This window comes from Sesamum indicum, linkage group LG3 (assembly GCF_026168435.1).
Source record: "Sesamum indicum cultivar Baizhima isolate 11 linkage group LG3, ASM2616843v1, whole genome shotgun sequence".
Classification (NCBI taxonomy): domain Eukaryota; kingdom Viridiplantae; phylum Streptophyta; class Magnoliopsida; order Lamiales; family Pedaliaceae; genus Sesamum; species Sesamum indicum.
Window position 1 is genome coordinate 3,547,139 of NC_142659.1, and position 22,139 is coordinate 3,569,277.

At 35.8% G+C, this 22,139-nt stretch overlaps 2 protein-coding genes across 6 annotated transcripts; one reads left to right on the forward strand and one right to left on the reverse strand.

Annotated features, from left to right (window-relative positions):
- Window positions 1–782: 782 nt before the first annotated feature.
- LOC105157156 (uncharacterized) lies at window positions 783–6,665 on the reverse strand. 2 transcript variants are annotated; one of them, XM_011073465.3, is made up of 4 exons: window positions 6,520–6,665; window positions 5,765–5,941; window positions 3,114–4,388; window positions 783–1,118 (listed from the first exon to the last, which is right to left on the reverse strand). In XM_011073465.3, exons 1-4 carry the CDS (start codon window positions 6,532–6,534, stop codon window positions 1,083–1,085), a joined length of 1,503 nt encoding a protein of 500 aa, XP_011071767.1. In that variant the 5' UTR covers window positions 6,535–6,665; the 3' UTR covers window positions 783–1,082. The 2 variants fall into 2 exon arrangements, with proteins under 2 accessions (XP_011071767.1, XP_088734196.1); XM_088878070.1 differs by lacking the exon at window positions 6,520–6,665 and adding an exon at window positions 6,193–6,424.
- Window positions 6,666–8,723: 2,058 nt separating this feature from the next.
- LOC105157157 (uncharacterized) lies at window positions 8,724–22,033 on the forward strand. Of its 4 annotated transcripts, none has more exons than XM_011073466.3 (17): window positions 8,724–8,932; window positions 10,907–11,315; window positions 12,210–12,659; window positions 12,771–12,856; window positions 13,199–13,338; window positions 13,665–13,729; window positions 13,888–14,079; window positions 14,602–14,656; window positions 15,138–15,341; window positions 15,463–15,596; window positions 16,958–17,147; window positions 17,250–17,309; window positions 17,383–17,625; window positions 19,232–19,490; window positions 19,567–19,772; window positions 20,387–20,437; window positions 21,466–22,033. In XM_011073466.3, exons 3-17 carry the CDS (start codon window positions 12,589–12,591, stop codon window positions 21,754–21,756), a joined length of 2,247 nt encoding a protein of 748 aa, XP_011071768.1. In that variant the 5' UTR covers window positions 8,724–8,932; window positions 10,907–11,315; window positions 12,210–12,588; the 3' UTR covers window positions 21,757–22,033. The 4 variants fall into 4 exon arrangements, with proteins under 4 accessions (XP_011071768.1, XP_011071769.1, XP_020548095.1 ...); XM_011073467.3 differs by having other exon boundaries at window positions 12,213–12,659; XM_020692436.2 differs by having other exon boundaries at window positions 8,724–8,909.
- Window positions 22,034–22,139: the final 106 nt, after the last annotated feature.

The window sequence follows — 22,139 nt, forward strand, 5'->3', positions numbered from 1 at the left end:
TAGGGATACTCGTGTATGGCTAGACGGTTGATGCTGAGGCTGCATTGATTTTGGTTGACTATAGTAATTCTATTGATTTGTCATTATTTTTAAGTCGAGGTCGTTTATAATGTAGTGAAAAAATAATTCTTTTTATTGTATTGGATACTATGAACGAAAGTTTTAAAATAATAATAAAAAAAACCTTTAATTTTAACCTATTTCCTTGACGATGAGAGAAGGATATATATAGGAAGCTTTGAGCATGAAACAATCCACAAATACAATAAGAATTTGAACCGCAAAATAACACCATACTTTGTATAAGAAACCCACATGAACAAAAATTGTAATATACAAAAATACAGATGTAAATTACTCGAATAGAGTCAAACAAATTATTGCTTTAAGTTTGTTTGAATCACTGACGAGCTTCAAAAATTTGTTTGAACTTAATTTGATTAATAATCAAAACAAGCTTTAGTTGAAATCCAACGTAAGTCGAACTCAAATAATTTAGTATTTTCAAATATATTTTATTGTTTCTTTACAATTGAATCGAGCTCAAAAAATTAAGTTCAAGTGCGATTAGTTAAATTAACGAATCGAACTCAAACGAATTTTTACAGATCAATTTCAAATTGGATAATTTCTTGACGAGAGGAAATTATTCAGTTTTCAGCATGAAAGCTAATTCACATACAGAACAGACATTCGAAGGAACAAAATACAGAAGAAAATTGGTTTCGCTGGGACCAACGCAATGAACAAGACACCTCAACAGGAATAGAACTCAGAAGGAATGCCAAATGAAAAACACTGCTCTTGAATGAAACATCGAAGACATAACAGCATAATTAAGGTTAGCTTTTAAGACAAAAGAGATTATTCAATTCATGGTGTCATAATTTGTAAATCCTTACATTTATACATATAAAACTCTCTCTGCTCATGAGGTCACAAGTGATCTCTACCGTCCCTTCTTCGTTCATTGTTCTGCTATAATTGGCTTCCTTCTCCTGCTGAAGTTGAAGAATGGGTGTGCTGTTGTTGAGCTAGATCAGGCATTCTTTTCGTTGTGTTTATAAGATGAAAGGCTGCGTTCAGTCCCACCACTTCCTCTCGGACAAAGATATAAGCTGCCAAATCAAAAATAGGCAACAAGAATGCAATGAGATGTACTATGAAAAAAATAGAAATCACTCCCAAATCGAAAGCATGATATCGTTACGGTATTACCAACTTTGAAGTGTTAAAGAGTAGAGCAGTGCTAAAACTTATGTATATGAAAACACAACAAGGTGCCGCCCTCCCTCCTCTCTCTCCCATTCTTTCTTGAATGTTGTGTCTTCTGAGTTATCTTCTATTTGGTTCCTTATTAGCTATTGTAATTAGTTGGATTGGCATTATAGTCATCTTTCTTTCGTTGGGTTGGCATTAGTGCTTTTTCTTTACTGACAGTTTCTTTTCTTCCTCAGCCTATTTACTGTTAGCTTCTATCTCAGTAACGTTACGTACTCTTCTCTTCTTTTCATCTTCCTTTTCCATGCTCCATGGAACATACTAATTCAGATAAATGATTATCTCTTTACTGCTATTGAATGAACAAGAATGTTATTATAGTAAATGCTCCGCAATCTAATTAGCTTTTGAAAGAATTCCTAATAGTTTCCACTTAAAACTAGTTTTGCTTATATGTATGGAAACGGGTTTTAGAAAAACCGGAGACTCAATTCGCCTCCCTCACCCCATTTGCGCAGCCCGAAAACCCACCTACGGGTACAAAAAAACCCTTCAACTTGTCCATAGGTCCTTGAATAATATTTAAATTTTTATACATGGTATTCACAAATACCTTCAACTAGCAAGAGCAAGTTAGGTACACTGGCAAAGCAAACTATCTTTTATGCCAACGAAAGGATTAGCAAATCCAAGAACACTTCTCCAATACAGCAACCCTTTCACGCCATTCTCGCCCCACCATCCACACAATGATGGATGAGGTCCGGCAATGTTCCAACTTTGCCACGCATGTCAATTTGCAACATATCAAGGCTCTTTAGATTTAAATTATAAGATCTGAAAAGTTCCAACTAATTTTGAGGCAACTAATATACATGTTGATGTTTCTGCATGCGAGAATGCATTAGGATAAAGGAAACATCTATTTCCCCACTGCAGGGAAGATGCTGCGTCTCGCATCAGCGAATCTCTCTGTTTTCCCTCTCATTAAAAAAAAAAATCTTCAAAGGAGACACGTTCAGCCACATGCACAAGTAGTGGCCCAAAGGAAAAATCCCTTATACAATATATATGGGGGTGACATCAAAGTCTTGAAGAATACTTCTTGTTTCATTTTGACTAGTTATTTTCATACTTTTAACTTCCTAGCATATTTGCTTCCTTGGTTAAATTTCGAGTAGTTATTGTTTAAACAAATAAAGTATGCCACAAATACAGAACGCTTAGTAATTCCAGTGAGGCTGATTAACCCACTAGTAGAATGGTAGTTACAGACCTGGGTAGGAGAGCTGAAACTAAGTGAGAATTGGTTGCAACATCACTACAAGAGAACAGTCGGACTTTCAAGAAAACCAGCATATAGGAAAAAACCTAAGTTTCTATTAAGGGAAATATAAAGATTCAGGTTTTAGGTGTCAACAGGCATTAATATCTAATATAGAGCAAGAAAAGAAAATGCTACACATGAAATATGAACGAAAAGCTCACACCAATAAATGCAGCATGTACCAATGAACTATTAAATGGCATGTCAGGTCAGAGTTGGTAAATTTGTTTCATTCATTTCCTTCGTACTCAAAGCAGCATGCCTCACGCATAAATATTTCCAAGATGTTCTAATTTAGTCATTAGAATATATTTAGCTCTGAACAAATTTGGTCTGGAAATCTGGATTCAAAGGAATCTAGATGAAGCAGAAAATTTATGCATAGATAGAAAATCAGGAATATAGCATAGAGGCTATCTAGGCTAGAATTAATAACCCAAAATAATATAAAGAATGCATCGAAGCACATAAATATCCACACGATTTGTCCAATTAATACTGATCACAGGCACGTACATGCAAAAGCAAAAACACTAATAACATTTACAGGTTCTGATTCACCAACCTGACGAGCAACTTGTGCCAACCTCCTATTGTCACGTGACGACTCCATTACCGAGCTAGGCTTGGACCACTCCAAGTTCTTATCAGCATTTTGCACATGACCTGACTTCTGTTCTGTCTCAAGAGAGGCATTCACTTCAGATTCGCTCAGTGTTTCTCTCTTACGCTTCCTTTGAAATGTATATTTGATGACTCTTTTACTGACAGGTTGATGAGGAAGCACTTTAGTTATGTCGGATGAATTTGAGTTTAAATTGTTTGGCAGTATATCAACTTTTTCATCATCCATATGACAATCAGAAGTCCACAAGTTCTCAGCAAATCCACTTTCCTCTCCTGACAGCACCATACGTTCCTCCAATCCTTCATCTTTTTGCAATATCCTTCCACCAGATATTTCCAATAAATTTGATTCTTTCCTTGAAGATTCAGCACACCCCAGATGAGTCCGTGTTTCAGCATTACATGGAGACAATACTGATGCTATCTTGGAAGGATCCTCACTAGGATGACCACTGTCTCCGACTGAAACAGGAAAGCGTTTAGCAGAAAGCTCAGGTAAACCATAAGGTTTCTGGAAAAAATCAGTTCGTTTCCAACTCAAAGGTGTTATAGTCTTCCTTCTTCTGGTAGCTCTCTTCCTTTTCCGAAGAAAAGATTTGAACCTACTAGGCTTGATATCTGCTAACAGTTTCTTATCAAGTTCACTGAGAGCTTTAGCCCCAGAAGCTGGTGCTTCGCAGGTATCTTCACCTCCTTCCTGGTCCCCGCCTTCATTCTTCACTTTGTCTGAATCCCCTGAGAGGCACAATTCCTTGTCTAAAAGATTCCTCTCGCATGCACGAATTCTCTGCGTGCACCCGTTTCTGTATAGCCCAGGCTCTTTGCCTGTCAATATTATAGAAGGCAAATCCCGGGAACCGATAGATGAACTACACATGCAAACTATCTCGCTACCGCACTTCCAACATTCATTTCTCTGGCTCTGAGTTGCCGTCATTATGTCAGGAGCTACAGAAAATTCATCTTGGGTTTCTGGATGAAGGAAGTTACTGGATTCATACAAGCAAATTCTATTCTCCATTTCTATGGAACGAGCATTCTTGGGTTCATTAATGGGCTGCAAATTGTTTTTCTTTAACCTTTCCAGTTCAGTCTGCATTTCTTCCAATTCTTCTCTGAGATCCCTTACAATATCTTCAGCTTCCTCAAGTTGCGCTTCAAGTTCTTCAATCTTCTTCTGCTGATTCAGTGATGCAGCTTCTGCTTCACTAATCTGTTGAGTCGGCAAAATATATCAGTTATCAATAAAATTGGAAAGATAAAAACTAAAAGGATAGAAAATTACTTAAGCCATTAATTTGTGTGTTTTTCAGAAACTCAAGATGGGAATAGGGTCTACAAACTGATAGTGAAGTCTAGTCTGCAATAGAGTAACCATTCACAACATCAAATCCCTCTGCTCCCAACTTTGATATTTTAAATACCAAATAGTCCATAGGTGCATAACATAAGCACACCAATGCATAATTGATGCTGACAAACCCTCATTTTGAAACAATTATGCTTGAAAGGGTCCAATTATACTTCAGCTTCTGATTGGTTGAGCTAGCTAGCTATGATAACATGTCCTGGATGCTAAATGGATTATGATTCATGCCTATGAACAATAATGACGTTATTAGTAGCATATGACATTAAAGGGGACCTCTGGTTTCCCAAACCATAAACACATCAGAGTCCTGTAGTAAAAACACGTGTCATGCCACAAGAGAATCAATAAAATAAGAGAGAACACGTGCTAGTGTACCAGCACAACATGAAGGTCAACACACATTCATGAGAAAACATGGCATTTCAGGAGCGGCCAAAGGTAAAATAGATAAAACAGTCATCAACTTTAGAAAAAAATGACATCTTGAAATCCTTGTCGGATCTGACAGCTATACGCCAAAATCCATTACTTCAGTTCAACCGGAAATAGATAACAGTCAGGACAACAAAGCATAAAAGAATTTTGGACAGATGATTATCTCCTTGTTACACCAAGAAATTCCATCAACTGCCAATGGAACAAAAGAACAAAACTAGATTCCGGTCATAATTCCGGAAAAGGAAGGGTAGTTAATCTATCAAAACAAATAAGGAAACATCAACATGTTTAGAATATGGTAGTCATCTCAAGAGCAATTCCATTTTAGATAAAACCTCGGTAGGAATACCTGTTGCACCTCTTAGTCCTAGGAGATTCGCAGAATACCACAGGAACAAGAATGCTTAATCTAAAAATCAAACCCCAAATCTTAATGGAAGCATACATTTGTAACGTCATAAAGAATCAACATCGATGACTATCCGCACCAGTAAGTACTCATTTACCAAATCACCAAAGAACCCTGAGGCAAATACCTAAACTAGGTACATTAAAGTCATCGTCACAAATCAAACCCACGGAAGACATCACAAAAAAAAAAAACAAAAACCCTATGGGCGAGTCATCAACACATTCAACCAGCAAAATGTATTAAAAAAAAAGAACAAAAGATGTTTAAAAATTCTAATGAACCCAGACACCATTTCTTTACTTATATACTTAGTTCAAGAAACAAGAAAAATATATGGAAAATTCAAAATCCGAACCCAATGTTTCACCTTAGAATCCATCATTTGCTTAACGCGTAGCAGCATCCGCACAGACTCCTCTTTCGCCACCTTCAGCTCATGCTGATACCGAACCGCCCTCCTATCTGAGGACATAACCCTCGCCGCCGCCTCCTTGGATATGTTCAATATTATATCAGCGTACGCCTTCTTCAACGCCGTCAATTTCTGCACCCCGGAAAAAAAGAAAGAATTAATCAAAAGGAATGCTCATTTGTAATATACCTCATAAAGAAACAACTGAAACTCATAGAAGATTCCAAGAGCCCTACAGAAAGATCAGAAGATTTTCCCCCATTTCAAAAAGTTAGATTAGAGTATTTGAATCAAAACACACACTAGTAGACTTTATAGTCAAGAAAGGCGAAGAACTATTCAAACATACGAGTAAAACTGAAAAGAAAAAGATCAAAACAGACCACCATTTCTCCAGCAGCAAAAACAGAATTGATGAAATTCTTCGAACCCACAAACAAGAGCACTCCGAGAAACACCAAGAATCAAAGCAAACACCAAGATGAAAAAAAAAAAAGAAAAGCCAAGGATCGGCATCCAAAATAACAAACAAACAAATGCACGAACAAAAGAAACAAAAAGGAGGGAGTAAAGAAACGGTTAAGTTAATCAGTCAGGTAGTTGGTGTGAGCTCCGGAAACAAAAAAAAACAAAAGAGTGGCTGCGCCACGGCGGCGACGGCGCCCCACGGCGGATGAATACTTCCAGAAGCGGTGGCGGAATCAATTTACCTCTTGGGCGTCCATTTTCCGTCTGATTCTCAAACAATTTAGTGCGTTTGTTGAGGTTTTCCGGACCGAAGAGCTTTTTATTAACTCAATGTTTCCTCAGCAGAGCTGTCTGTTATGAACTGAATCTTCTGCTCGATGTAAACTACCCAGTTGCCCCTGGGGAAAGGACCTAATTCCGGAAATGCCACGCACAGTGACAATCGGGTTTTAGGTGTTCTATGGGCGCGCGCCAGCGGATTGGGGCCCACATGGACCTCGGCCTTCCGACGTGGCGCTTGGCTATGCGGACAACTGGAGCTGGCACGTGGTTTGCTGCATGTTAAGCAGCTTTTTGGAGGGAAAAAAGGGGTATGATGGTATTAGGTATATCATTTTCACTTGGTCATGGGCTATGGTGTGGGCAGTAATGGTAATTCACATATCTATCTCAAAAGGGTATATTTTATTTCAACGAGTTTTTTTTTTAAATTTAATATAATTATAAATATTTTTTATTATTTAAAAAATTATAAATATTATTTTACGTTTAATAAATTATGTAATTCTTTGATATAAAATATAAAAATATCAACTTTATATTTGTTGTATTTTTTTATTTTTTAAAAATAAAAATTTATAAAATGATCGAGTGAGTGGTATGGAATATGTTAAAATTTTAGTCCATAAATAATTTTTAAAAAAATTAAAAATAAATAAAATTATAATTCATAATTTATAAGAATAATTTTGATCTGTTTTCCATGAAAAATGGATCAAAACTTAGAGAAGATTGACAGATTAAACTAGTTGTTAGATGATCGTTAAAATTATAAAGTATTGATAATTTTGTAAATAATAAGGAGATATTTGTAATTATGTCAAACTTTTGGGGAGCTTGTTGTAATTTACCCAATACTTAAATTTACCGTTTAATACATTCCCTTCAGAAAAAAAATTAGATGTAATTGTATATTTTTAATAAATTTATAATTATAATTTATTTTTCTCCCACCTCCCACACCGTTTCTCCCACAAAAATAAATATATATATATATGAAGGTATTTTAATTAATATATATTTAGTCAAGACAGGGTGGCTACGTAACACTTAATAAATAACATTAGTAATTGATGCATACTCGAAATATATTTGATGCATGTTTATAATTTAAATTTTATTTAGTTAAATAAATGAGAATGAAGATAGAATGACTAACTAATTTAAAGTGAAGATTCTCAATTTTTTTTTAATTATTTAAAAAATGGATTTTTTTTAAATTTTGTATATTTTTATTGAGAAAAATTAATTATTTCCTCATTTAGACATCACTTTTTTATGTACATACATATAATTTTTAATTATTGATAATAAAATATAATATATATTTTTTAATATTATACTGATACGACATAACTACCAATCCTAAATTAATAAAAATAATATAAGTATCACTTTTATTCAAATAAAAACTACATTGTGACATCATATAATAAAAAAAAATTAAATCCAACGTCATCAAATAATTCAAGTATTATTTTATTTTCATATGAAAATTATACAACAAAAATATATATTTTTTCTAATTTATACAACAAAAAATTATTTTTATTTTTATACAACAAAAATATATCTTTATTTTCATATGAAAAATTATACAACAAAAAAATATTTTTTAGAATTTGATATAATTACATGTAAATTTATGATGATTTAAAAAATTATACTTAATACCTTTAAGTTTTGCTTCTGTATAATAAATAAATGTCTCGTTAGTCAAAATTCATCGAATTTTATGCTACTAACAAAAAATGGATGAAATTTTATATTTATTCTTAATTGATTTATTTCAAGTCAAATATATATATATATTTATGATATAATTTTTATAGATCTTCACAAGTTAATACATGAGAGAATGTATAATTTCACCGTTATAAGGATAATTTAGTCACGAAATATTTGTGTGACTTTAAGTTAGTAATAAATTAATTGAGAATAAATATCAATTTCATTTAATTTTTTTTGTTACTATCAATAAATTTAATGAATTTTGACTATCGAAAAATTTATATTAAATAAAAGTAAATTTTAGAGATATTAAATATAATTTTTTAAATTATTAGAATTTTTATGTGTAATTATATTAAATTTAAATAGAAGGAATTGTAATTCTTCCTTATTTATTTATATATTTATTCGTATTAAAGACAGATGCCCAAACAAACGGCTTTTTTGATTCTTAAACTCCATTTCCCTCTCTGCCCCTTTCTCGCTCGCGCTCTCTCTCTGTCTCTGTGTCTCTCTCCCGCCGCTAACGGACGTTGCCTCTCCACGCGCCGCCGAGATCAGACCTTCGCCCCCATGTACGTAACGTAGTGGGTGCCGCTGCCGATTCGCCGCCTATATTCGGGTGAAATAAAGCCCCATTTCCAGGTTTTTAATTATTAAAACCCCGATAATTGGATCAGTGGATTTAAATGCAATGCATTTGGTTATACGTTTGTATAATAGGAATGCGCCGTATTCTCTGCTCTCTGCTTATACTTTGAGTCTTTGGTTTGCCGATTATGGTAGGTATTTTTTTTCCCAGATTGTGTCCGTGTTGTTTTTTTGTTCTACTTTGTTAGAATTGGAGTATAATATGGTTGAATTATCTCTTTTTGGAGTTATAATGTGATTCAAATGAGTGTCTTGCCGTCAGAATTCGGTTTTTCTTTCTGCTTATTGATATTTTCTTAATATCTTCTCCGTGTGCATTCGTCAAGGAATTACGAGTTTATATATAAGTTCATGTAATGTAACTTAAGAATGTCTTAGAAAGAAAGTTCTATTATCAGAGTCATTAGCTATAAAGCTTGTCTGGTAATATTTTCAAACTGTGTTTCGTTTCATCTATAAAAAGAAAGGGCTAGTTTAGTCGCTTTCCAACCAAAAATATCAATTTTGGGTCCCCATGCATATAGCAGTCATTTTCAAACCTGGGATCCTTATTTTTCCAAAACACAACCTGCATCGTTGATGGTTCTTACACGCTCTACTAAACTTAAAAGCAATTAAATTTTTGTAACTGATTAAATAATTTCTTCTTGTGTCGCCGAAGGTAACTTGATAAAAGGAATTTAGATAATAATTTTCATCCCATTCAACTCATGGGACATAAAGATAGTAATGGAAGTCATAGTAAATAGACAATAATTCTTATCTCAATAATGTTTGAATGATGTGACTCATAATTTTTTAATCTTACATTACAGTATCATATGTAGTCCTATAAAATCAACATTTCTATCACTAATATGGACACATCATTGTTTTCACTCGAAGCCCATGCAAAAGTTTTCAACATCTAAATACTGGAAAAAACAAAAATTTAAAATGAAAATGTAACCTAAGAAGGCCTCCTACTTTGGCATGTAACTGCTGCATTCTGGTTTTATCTAATTCTAAGTCATATCAGGATAAATATCATTATTAATTCTTCCAGTCCCATAATCTATCTCCTGAGTAGGTTTACATCAGAGTTAGGTGTCCTTATCCATAAAGTAGTTTTCATGTGCTATTGCTTCTCATCATCTTAAGTATTTACCCTTGAGAGCACCATTTGGATACTGACCATGGCTCAAGCTGTTATATGACCCATGCGATGTTCCTTGGCTATGCTGGGAAGAAAATTTGCAAATTGGGTAGACCTAAGGCATGACTACTTGCACATGCCAGCTTGATATGAACTTTATGGAGAGAGGATTAAAATATGTTTCAGCGTGCATTATAACTTTTGCAACAGAAGGACCAAAAAAACTTATGGTATTGATTAATGTACAATTACTACGAATTTGTTAACCAATATTTCTGTAGCATATAAATCATGTTCTGAAAGATTCACCTGGTATGGTTCAGTTTCAAAAACTTTCCTCCATACCGATCCTTGTACAATTTCAGATGCTTACAGCGGTGTAGTTGTAGAACTAAAGGGCAATCTCTTCTGTGGGGCATCTGATTTAAGTTGCCACCTTTACTTGATATTGTCATCACATCATTTGTTGCAATTTGGTCAAAAAGATGAGAGAGAAGAAGGTGGTTTAAAATCAATGAACTCTTTGGATTCTTCCAGTATGGACGTGAGGCAGTTTTGTAATGTTCTCAATCAGCATTATTTTCATCCTCTAGCTTTTTGTGAATGGAGAGGTTTCGCTTCAGAGCTCAGCAACCTGGAATAGTTCAAAAATTATCTGCAATAGGCTCCCTTGTGTTTTTAAGATACGGAGGTCTATTTTCTTGTTTTATTCTGTCTTTTCTTTCTTTGTTTCCAATCTAGAAACCTAGAGTTCTGTTTACTCAAATGCCTGGACAATAAATTGTACTTTAACAATACTCCTTAAAAGTGAAAGTTTTGGCATCTGTTTGCAGGTGTTCGATGCTAATACCGTCAGGATTTCCATATGTTGATTTCCAATTTGGAGAATGTAGGGAATTTGACAAGTTGATGACAAAGAAGGAGAAGGAGAAGTAGGTGGTAGAAGGAACTGGAAATAGTGAATGTGAATGGAGTGTGAGGTTCAAGAATACTTGAGACTAAAGGTATATCCACAATAGTGGCTTTGGGTGAAACAGGCTTGAGGCTGTTTCCTGGTAGTGAACAGGAAGAGACATTGGTTTCATATGTGAGTGGTTGCCTGACTGTCTAGGCAAACCTAAGTCTCCAGCACTATCGGATGGCAATAAGCAAATGAGGGGCTATACTAACACTGAAGATTCTGTCAAAAATTGTTCATCCATATTCTCCAAGGAGTTCTGAATTTAAAAAAGTCCAAGGAAGGTATAACTTGAATATTTTGTGGAGAAAAATCTTTATTATAATAACTAGCACATAATTTTAATTTTTAAAATCCTGTAATAATCGCATTTTGGGTTTATTTGGTTATTCACACTTTCCGGGGAACCTGTGATGTTCGTAAGGTTTACATTTCCATGTTATACCTTTAAAGTAAATTAATGTGGAATGTAAGCTGTCCTCATTTACAAACAACTTTAATCTTTGGAGACCAATAGATCTTCATTTTCAGGTGTCCCTCGTCAAGAGCTCCATCCATTTAAAAATGATAATTAACTTGCTATGTTGGAGGCTTGTTTATATGCCATATAAGCAGAGGCTTAGAGTTGGATGGAAATAAGACATGCTTGCCTGCGCCTGCCTGCTTGTTTATGCGCTTTATGAAGATTTCTACAAACAATAGGTGTTTATTAGCACTACTCATGTATTTCACTTGCTATCATTAGTCATTCAATCTGCTAAAAGATTCCAGTTGTGCTGGCATAATTTCAAAGGCAAGAATGTTTTCAGATGCTGAAAGGAGCAGTAGATTAATTTAACAAATAAGAGCACGCATAGTTACTTGGTTAGACCACATCTGCCAATCACTCGGGTGATTCCTGAGAGGTCTTGGTCTGGTTTTGGAGTTATTACAACTATTCTTATATTGAGATCTAGATCGATTTCGTCATACGTGATGTGGTGATTGTTCAAAAGTCCGAGTACCAGTACCTCCTGAAAGTTACCATCAGTTAGGGTTAATATAACGTGGTGATTGTCAGAAAACTTGTTTCTCAATTCTACCATTGTTGCTCATTAAATCTTAATGTTAAGTTGAATATTGTTAGGGTTTAGTTGTCAAACTATGGTTATGACGAACCGTTATATGTCATGGTGTAGAAGCCCTCTGGTGAAAGAGAAGATTTGGCACCAGATCAACTCTTACTAGGAAGCATCACATATTTTTCCAATTCAATTGCGGAGTCGGCGCTGTATTGAAAACTGCTATCTCTTTTCCTCGAAAGCCAAACCTAGCTCTATAAAAGATTAAGGTTTGGGTACGAGGAATTGGAGAGATGCAACTTCCCAAGGCAAAAATTCATCTTACATGCCAGTTCTACTTCAGCATCTCAAGTGGATAATCTCTGATTCTAAATAAATCAGCATCATTGAAACCTAAGGTTGCATCAGGAATGCGAAGCCGTTGCCTCTCCTAAAGTTTGATGAGCACCCCTTGATCCCACCAATATTAAGTCTAACCACGAAAATTTAACGGCCAATGTTGGAAGCTATACATGAGATTGCTATTTACATACATCGGTTTCACAACCTCGACTTGTTTCAACAAGGGTAAGTGTCTTATAGTTTACCTTATCTTTACTTTTCTTTTCGTATTACTTGGCTGCATTGGGTAGCACTTGCATCCCCTTTTAATTGTTTAATTTTTACATGTTCATTTAGATGGTATCAAATTAAGATTACAATGAGGTGGACGGGTGAAGATTCTGGTTCTTTGGGTACTCCAGCAAGAGTGGCTCAATATGAAGGTTGGTTGATCTCCCTCGTGTTAAGTTGATCCTGAGCTACAATATTCCGGTGGCAAACACTTATGGTTCCTTCAAAATGTTTATTTGGGAAAAGAATAAAAGCTAAACATTAGTCCACCACAAAAGGATCTGTTGTGCAGAACCTTGCTTCCATGTGTTGCTTCTTTTTGGAACATGCTCATGGGACACTACGAACAGAAAACTGTTCTAACTTGTTTCCTCTGTTGTTTTGTCGGCCGTTGACATGCCATCTCCTTGGAGTTGATCTCACAGCTTCCAAAATTGCATAAAAAGTTTAGCATTGGCCACTATTTTGCTTATGTCATTTCTTTGTCTGAACAGCTCCTGATCTGGGTTCTGATGACGTGTATGGTGTATGGAGAATTGATGACAGAGACCATAGCTTTTCAACACAACCATTTCGGATCAGATATGCAAGGCAGGATATTCTTTTGTCATTGATGGTCTCATTCACGTTACAGGTTAGTAACTTTGAGGTATTGTTTTTTCTTCTTTTTCTGTGGGGATTAGCATGTGGAATGTGTTTATGCTAAGTCATGTATATACACATAATTACATTTAAAATATGCTTATCCCTGTGCTGTGGGCAAGAATAAAAATGATGAACAACAGAAATTAGAATGTGCAAATATGTGAGTCAGGCCATTCCTGATATAGGTCGAAGAATGCTTGTGGAACCAGAACTGTGTACTTTTGCATTGACTTGATGTATGTCAAAGTACATTCAAATTTAGGGGTTTTATGCTATTACTTATTGTGTTCACTGCCTTGCTGTTTGGGTCACCAGGGTCCATGCACATCTGCTGTTATTCTGAAATTCGAGCTGCTCTACACTCCTGTGCTGGAAAACAGGTCTGCTGACAGAATCTATGTTTCTAGTTTTCTCTTATGAAATCTTAGAAGGCATGTGCTCTAATTTTCTTTTCGTGCATGTTTTACTAAATGAAGTGAATAAAAATGTTTATTGAATTCCACCCTTTGAACTTAATAAGTTTACTGGCGGCTTGTAGGTCTAATATTCAGGATTGTTTGGATAACATTGCTGCAGTCCATGAATTCCGGCTTCCTCCTAAAGCCCTTCTGGGGTTGCATACTTACTGCCCAGTTCATTTTGATGCTTTTCATGCAGTGTTAGTTGATATAACTGTTCATGTCAGCCTTCTGAGAAATGCTGTCTACACTTCCTCACAGAAGGTACCCAGGTTTGTTACAACATCCATTTTCTTCAAATATGACATATAGTGCTTGTAATGGTTTCAAATCATTTTGTTCACTAGTGATGATAGTTTGTGTGGATATATGAATATATGTATCAGTTCCTAGGTGACCAGTGGTGGACAAAACCTTAGGCAATTGTATTCCAGTTTAGATCTTTTATCTTTATATCTCAGAAAATGTGCAAACAAAGGCATCACTTTATAGGCGTTGTCAATTATTTTGAGTTGTTTGTTTGCACTTTCAAGGCTTTGTGGATTTCTGAAAAACAATAAAGTTTTAAGGTTAATAATATATCCTGTAATATGTTGAAAATTTCAAGTATGGAAAAGGAAGGATGAAATGCACTGTGCTTACTCTAGTAGCAAAAGCCTGCTAAATTCTTGTTTTTTCGCTATGTTTTGCTTTGCTCTATGTTCTGTTGAATTAGACTAGTTCTCTCTTGTACTTCGTGGCCCTATATTGTTGTCAACATTCTGTTGAATAACAAATGTATTGTCTTCTCTCAGTGGTCTTACAGCTAATGGATCTGATGTTGTCGGGAAGCATGATAAGTCAAAACAAGTACGTGCCCAACTCTCCTTGATCCTTAACTCATATTGGATAGTCATTATTCATCTTTTTTACATTCATATAATGTTAGAGTCCTTTTCATTGCTCACATTTTCCCACATGCTTGTGGTCATTATAGCAGGCTTCACTGGTATGCATATGGTGCATTTCCAACGCCAGGTTGTAATTTTAGTAATAAATATCTTGTGATCCTGGCTAAAGTATTCATGCGTATATTGTTACGTTAAAAGAATAATTTCCTTTATCTGTTAATAATGTGTACTACACAAGTGTTTCTGCAGATAGCTAGTGCTAGTATGAGATAACACAGCCTTCATTAACTAATCTGATGTGTCAGTGGATTTGTGTTTCCCGTCAACATTCAACAGTCACTTGATTTTTTTTCCAGCTATCTGTATGTACCAATGATATCTCCTGCATAATTTATCATAGGTTAAGTTCTAGTTACTTTGTTTTTTTTTTTTTTGAAAAGGTTATGCTTGTGCAAGCACTATTAAGTGCTTGTGAGATACTCACGGAAGAGCTAAAAAAGCTGAGCCAGGCTATCAATGAACCCATTGATATCAGAGAAATTACTCCTAATGAATTGTTTGGTTTGACGCCAAGCTCACTTCCGGAAACAGCTGATGCAGAAGTTTTAGGACAAGTCTTGAGCAAACTTCACAGTGCTTCTGAGGTCTTCTCATGATTTGAGCTTAAGAAATTTATAACTATAATTCTCCTGTTCACCCCTCAAAGCACTTTGCTATTCTGTTTGCTTTTGCAACCTGCATAACCAGGGTTTATTCCTTGGACAGAAAGCAATTGGTGAAGTTGATTTTCATAATGATGCTGTTCTCCGTCGATTATCTGAGGATAAACTACTCAAGTCAATCGATTTGATTGGCCATCAAGTCCTTCACTTGTGGAGTATATTTTTGAATTTTCACAGGTTAGTTTTGCCCTTTATGTCCTGCTTGTTGGACAATGGTACATCTTTCTGATTCTACTTGTTGTAAAAGAACCTTTCTGTTCCTGTTTAACTTGTATAGAAGATAAGATAGCTAATGATCATCAAGGTGACAAGGAGAGTTCATGCATTTTCTCTCATGTTTCATTTTTATGGAAACTCAATAGCAGAGAGGGAGGGAGGGGGAAGGGTATTGGTTCAGTTGAAGATAAAAGACAGAAAAAGTTCTTGTTTGATGTGTCTGGAGTAACCAAGGATATAAATTTGCTTGTCAATGTCCTTCCTTCAGAGTATGTGGCCTGGTTTAAATCAGAAATTTGAATGTGGATGAGGGTTCTTGGAGTTGGGTGGAAGAATGTCTGGTACGCTTTCCATTAACAAATGTGCCTCAATAGCCATGAATAAGATGACAGATATCAGTATGTTTATGGCAAGTCTCCAATTGGCTTGGATCAGCCAGCTCAGGAAATCTAAAAATGTTAGCTTTTTTCCAGTGTCCATTTTGGAATGTGCCTTTGGCTGCGGGTGGATTTCCCCATCTAGTCTATCAATTAATAGACCCTTAGATGGATGGTTAAGGTTTACATGTTTATTTGAAGGGGTAGAACTTTTATAGCAATAAAAAACTCCCTTCATCCCAATTTGAATGCTCCATTTTGCATTGAGATGGTCTCTAAACATTGGAATATTTAAAAGTTTGAGTATCTCTACCTGTTTCCCTTTTAAAGTACTAGTTAGTATTATCACATGTAGCATGGTGATATATCGATAGCATCAACGGCATCAGATTTTGATATGTTTGTATATCTAATGACTTGGACTTATATGAAAGTTAGGTGATATTAACTTCCTACCTTTTGTGCTTCTTCATTCCTTGGCTTCCAAACTGTACTTCCTCCAACCTTTATGGCCGTAGAGTTGTGATATGATCTGATTTATTGCAGTTCATCTCATTTATTTGAGTTGTCCTGCTGAATCTGTCTCTATTTGTTATCTGTAGATAAAGGACAATTGTGCTTTATTTTGCCAAGTGGTTCGCAGAATTTTCTGTCAGACCTTTACTATTAATGAGGATTTGCTTTGGGGAATTGAGTGGCTTGTTCTTTCGGCTAGGAGAAGAATTATACATCATAATTCTAACTTCTCATTTCTCTAATCACTAGATTGGGTATGCATGGATTTGAGGGAAACCACAGCTTACAAGGGAAACATCATAAGACATGTTGAAATGTCTGCGTAGCAATCTTGTGCTTTTCATTGAAATGATTGCCCAAAGTGCAATCTGATTCTAGTGGCAGTGAAATGGCTAATATAGAAACTGATAATACTGCTTCTGTCTCCAGGGCTAACACAAAGAAGATTCTGGAATTTCTCCGCAACCAGTGGGCTGTTAGTCGGAAAGCTGAATGGTCAATCTGGATGGTTCACACTAAAGTTGACATGCCTCACCAATACATAAGCAGTTTAGTAGATGCGTCTACTTATCATGGATTGCATGGCAGATTACCTGTTCCACGGAAGTTAACTGACGATGTAATTGTGCCACCACTTTTTACTCCTTGGGGTGATAAGTTTCCTTTATTAGCTACAGAAAATAGCTTTTCTGTTGTTCATATTCGTTTGTGCTCTGTGCAGCCTGCACAGGCTGCTGCTATGCGAGCGGAGCTTCATAGGAGAAGTATTGCTCAAATGATGGTGAGTCCTGTTAATAAGTGCTACACAGTATCACTTTATTGGTTGGAGATTGAGCAGGTATGCTTCAGTGCAGATGAACAATCGGTCTATCCAAGACATGCATATATTTGGAGATCCGGCACGCATCCCCATTGTAATAGTAGAACGAGTCATCAATGCGCCTTTACGTTCAACAAGTGGAAATTCTTACTTCACCAAACTGGACCGGAAAGATACAAATAGTTTGATGGCTGGATCTGGCTCCAACCCAATAAAGCTCACCGGTCGCCCAAATGATCGTGTTCTGAAGATTGTAGTTTTTGTGCATGGATTCCAGGCATGTTCTCTTCTACCTATATGAAAACTAATCAATACTTGGCTTATTTTTCTACATTACTTGCTTTTCCTTTTCCAAGAACCTTTTTAGTGGCTGAATTAGCACTTCATATGCAAAGCAGGCATCTACAGTTATGTATGTCTTAGTTTGAACTGAAAGCATACCATATTTCAGGTCCAGAAGTAGAGAAGACAAGAGCATCATGGGTGTTGCACCTAATAGACATCTCGATTTTTTTTAACATATTCATTTGTATATTACATTTTTACTCTACTTTAGTATAAGCCATAAACCAGGTCAGTGTATCTTCTGTATAGAAGAGAAACATGTCCTGAGTTCCAAGAGTATTTTAATCATCTTTTACCATAAGAAACACTTACATAGTGTTTGGATTTATGTTTCGAGTGTTTTGTTTTGGTGTTTTGGAGATAGAGAGAGAAAAATAGACATAAATTAGTGCGTGTTGGAGACAAATGGTATGTTTAAATTTGTGTTTTTTGAGGTAAAATTTAAAATATTTTAAAATAAGTGGTGTAGGTTTGATATTGGGATTTTGGGGGACAAAAATCACTGATCATTGTCAAATTATGTCTCTTTTATGATCATTGTCAAATTATGTCTCTTTTATATTATATATATAAGTGTATATATATATTATAAATAAAGTTAAAAAATAAAAAAACACACAGATAAAGATGTAAAAAATACAAAAACAAACATTGGGTGTGTTTTATTTTGTCTCGGGTAATGCAAAAACATGAAACCAAACATAGTGTTAACTTTTTAACGGATTCCGAACTGCAACATTCTTGGTAAATAAAGAGGTTGTATATTTACACATCTGACTGCTTGTAGGCGGCTTCTTGGATAAACAAAGGCTTGATAGAATAATGTTGGTGCCTGGTATAGTGATTAATATCACCATAACCAGGTCAAGTCATGGGAACAGGATATTGTACAGATTTGTATACTGGCAGGCACTTTTCTCTATCCTCATCAAAAACATCAAATGATCAAATTGTTCTGTCCACTTTTGAGCCTTAAAATAATTTATAGTGTGAGGATGGTAAAATGTTTTGGATCCGCATTCCAAAACCTGTCAAATATTATACGAAGGAATGTTGGCATCAAGCAACATAATGATGTGGAATGATTATGGCCAAGTTAGTAGGCCAGTTGCTTTTGCTGCTGGAAGATGACATGCCTGCTTAAGATGAAATTTGCTGCTCAGCCAGAATTTTCTTCTGTATAGGGATTGAGTCATTTTTCTTTGATGTCTTTGACAGCATGGATTTGGGGCAGTAAGATCCTCCAGCCCTCAGATGCAATCATGCAATTGTTCTCCGTGGGATTTACATACTGATTGTGGTGTGGTTGTGATGGTATTTGATTGTATTGATACATTGTTATGACGATGGAGCTTATACTATATCTAATGATCAGCAAGACAAAGTCAACTTCTTTATGATGTGGTTTGAATTATCATTGCAGGCCATGGCTTCTTAAAAAGTGAAATTAGTTCTCTCCTGTCTTGCGTCAAACTTCTTTAGTCGTTTGAGGTGTATTTATGATAAATTTTAATTGCAAAGACTCCTTATATATGCAGGGGCATCATCTGGACTTGCGGCTCATTCGTAATCAGTGGCTTTTGCTAGACCCTAAGACAGAATTCCTTATGTCAGAGGCTAATGAAGAGAAAACATCTGGAGATTTTCGAGATATGGGACGGAGGCTAGCACAAGAAGTTGTGTCGTTTGTGAAGAAGAAAATGGATAAGGTTTCTAGATCTGGTGTATTGAGAGCAATTAAACTTAGCTTTGTTGGACATTCCATTGGAAACATAATTTTGAGAACCGCGCTAACAGGTTTACACATCAAAGATTAAAAATATCTGCCGTCTAATTATCTTTAACATTTCTAATTTTAGTTGTATTCTTGCAGAGAGCATTATGGAACCATATCTGAGATACTTGCATACATATCTCTCTGTTTCTGGTCCACATCTCGGTTATCTTTACAGTTCGAACTCTTTGTTTAATGGGGGACTGTGGGTACTGAAGAAGCTCAAGAATACACAGTGCATTCATCAGCTCACTTTTACTGATGATCCTGATCTTCGGAATACATTCTTATACAAACTAGCCAAGGTATTAATTAGCCCCTTACTGTTCCCCTGGGGCATATTTTATTGCTGGCTTCTTTTTTTTTTTTTAGTTCGTGTGTTTGTATATATATATATATATATATATATATATATATAAGGATAGTATAGTGCCGTTTCATTAAAGCATGGCTTGGTCTTTAAAATTCTTATGCCAGTACTGGAACAAACTCGGGGTGAGTATGGGATAAGGTTTTGTTAACCAGGTCTTAGATGCCTTATGGTGAAAACATAAGAATTTGAGATAGTAAAATCAGTTCTAGATGTCTACACTGCTTTTTCTAGTGCTTTAGCCGTGTGCCTTCTTTTGATTCTGGGCTGTGCTTAAGTTGAGAAATCAGTGGTGTGAGAATAAATTGAAAGGGATAAATGAGTTCTGGCCATTCAGATAGATTCCACAGTTCCACTTTAATCTTATGACATTTCTATCTTGTTGTCTTTTGGATATTGATGCAAAAGCTTGTAAGGCATTCATTTTAATTGAAGAACTTATTACATTCATTCGACATGATTTTGGGTTGTTTGGGAGGACTGAAAGAAATGATTGCTTCTCTCAGTGCTTTCATGTTTTGATGCTTTGTATTCTCTTCTTACTTTCAGCATAAGACATTGGATAACTTCAGGAACGTTATTCTATTGTCTTCTCCCCAGGTACTTCATCTCCTACTTTTGCATTTTCTGACGTAACTCCTAGTTTTCTTTCCACCTTCTCTGAAATGCAGATGTCTGTGCACCTCTCTTTCACAAATATTTGGTTTATGTTGTATGTCTGGAATTCTCTACTTGGCTCTGCCTTATGTTTCCTGATGCTCTTCAGCTTGTTTAGTTTAACGTATGCGTGAAACACAAACACAGAGACACGTACATTTTTCTCTTGAGTTACAATGGAGAAGTTCAGCCGGATATTTAAGTGTTCAAATTTTGCTCTTCAATAAGACTGTCTGCCACCTCAATTGATCACTCATTCCACATACTTAGATCTTCTCTCAGGTCATGTTCCATGTAGCGAGGATGCGATCATTATCAGTAGATGTGTGCAATCCTCCACAATTTGGTGAAGAGGATGATTTGTGGTGTCCACTCTTTTTATCAATTCAGCACCATTTAGAAACTAGCTGAATTCCTATCGTTCTAAACCTTCGGACTAGCCATTCTTGTCCCTTTCTAAGTTCCTCACTTCAGCTTTAGTGCTAGAGCAATTACCCAACCCGACCAAATAGCCTGTTTCCATCGACATCATGAATCAGACATTCTCCTGCTGCTGAATTTTTTCTTTGGCTGAAACTGACATCTGTGTTTAACTTTATCGAACCACAATAAATGGATCTTAATTAGCAGAAGTGTCAAAAAATACAAAGACGTTCAGGTAAGCTTTACAGTTCTTAATTTTGAATCAAAGCAGACCTTTTAGATTACTTATGCTGTTAGAATTTGGTTACAACTTCTGATTGGCTTTCTGAATTATACATATTGACACCTGGAGTTCTTTTGGCATGTGAAATGGACTCTCTGATGAGTGTCAAACATGTTCCTTTGTCAAACATGTAAATGAAGGCTACCAGTGGAATACCTAAACATATGTTACTTTTCTCAGAGTTAATGTGCAAGGATATAACCCCAATCATTCAGCAGTTTGATTTTCGTGCATTTTAACACAATTGATTTCATGTTTTTTTCAGGACGGCTATGTTCCATATCATTCTGCTAGAATTGAAATGTGCCCAGCATCTTCAGGCGACCACTCGAAGAAGGGCAAAGTTTTTCTTGAGATGCTCAATGAATGCTTGGACCAAATACGAGCAAGATCCTTTGAGCATCGCGTGTTCATGCGCTGTGACATCAATTTCGACGTCACCTTGCAAGGAAAGAACCTGAACACCATAATTGGACGGGCTGCTCATATCGAGTTCCTGGAGACGGACGTCTTTGCCAGTTTTATAATGTGGTCCTTCCCAGATTTATTCCGTTGATCAACAGGTGATGAATAACTCCAATATGTCTCAAAAGGGTTGAGCCAGTATTCAGCAACATCGAAGACCTCCGATATTCTTCTCGACTCGAGCACATTAGAAATTAGGATGGGAAAGTTGTAAATTATCTTGTTTTGAGCTGATTCATCTGGCAACTCTTCCATTCAGAGATGTTTTTAGATTAATGTAAAGGTCCATCACTTTAGGGAATGATCTGTAGTACTATAATAATTACACTTTTGTGCAGTATAGAGTAAAAGAAGAAGATGTTTTACTTTGGGTTGGAGGTGGTTTTTACAGTATAAGAGGGCTACTCTTTGTGATGCTCTAGGAATGGTTGGAACGTTGACAAATATTTGCACACTGCCGCAGGAGTTGTGTAC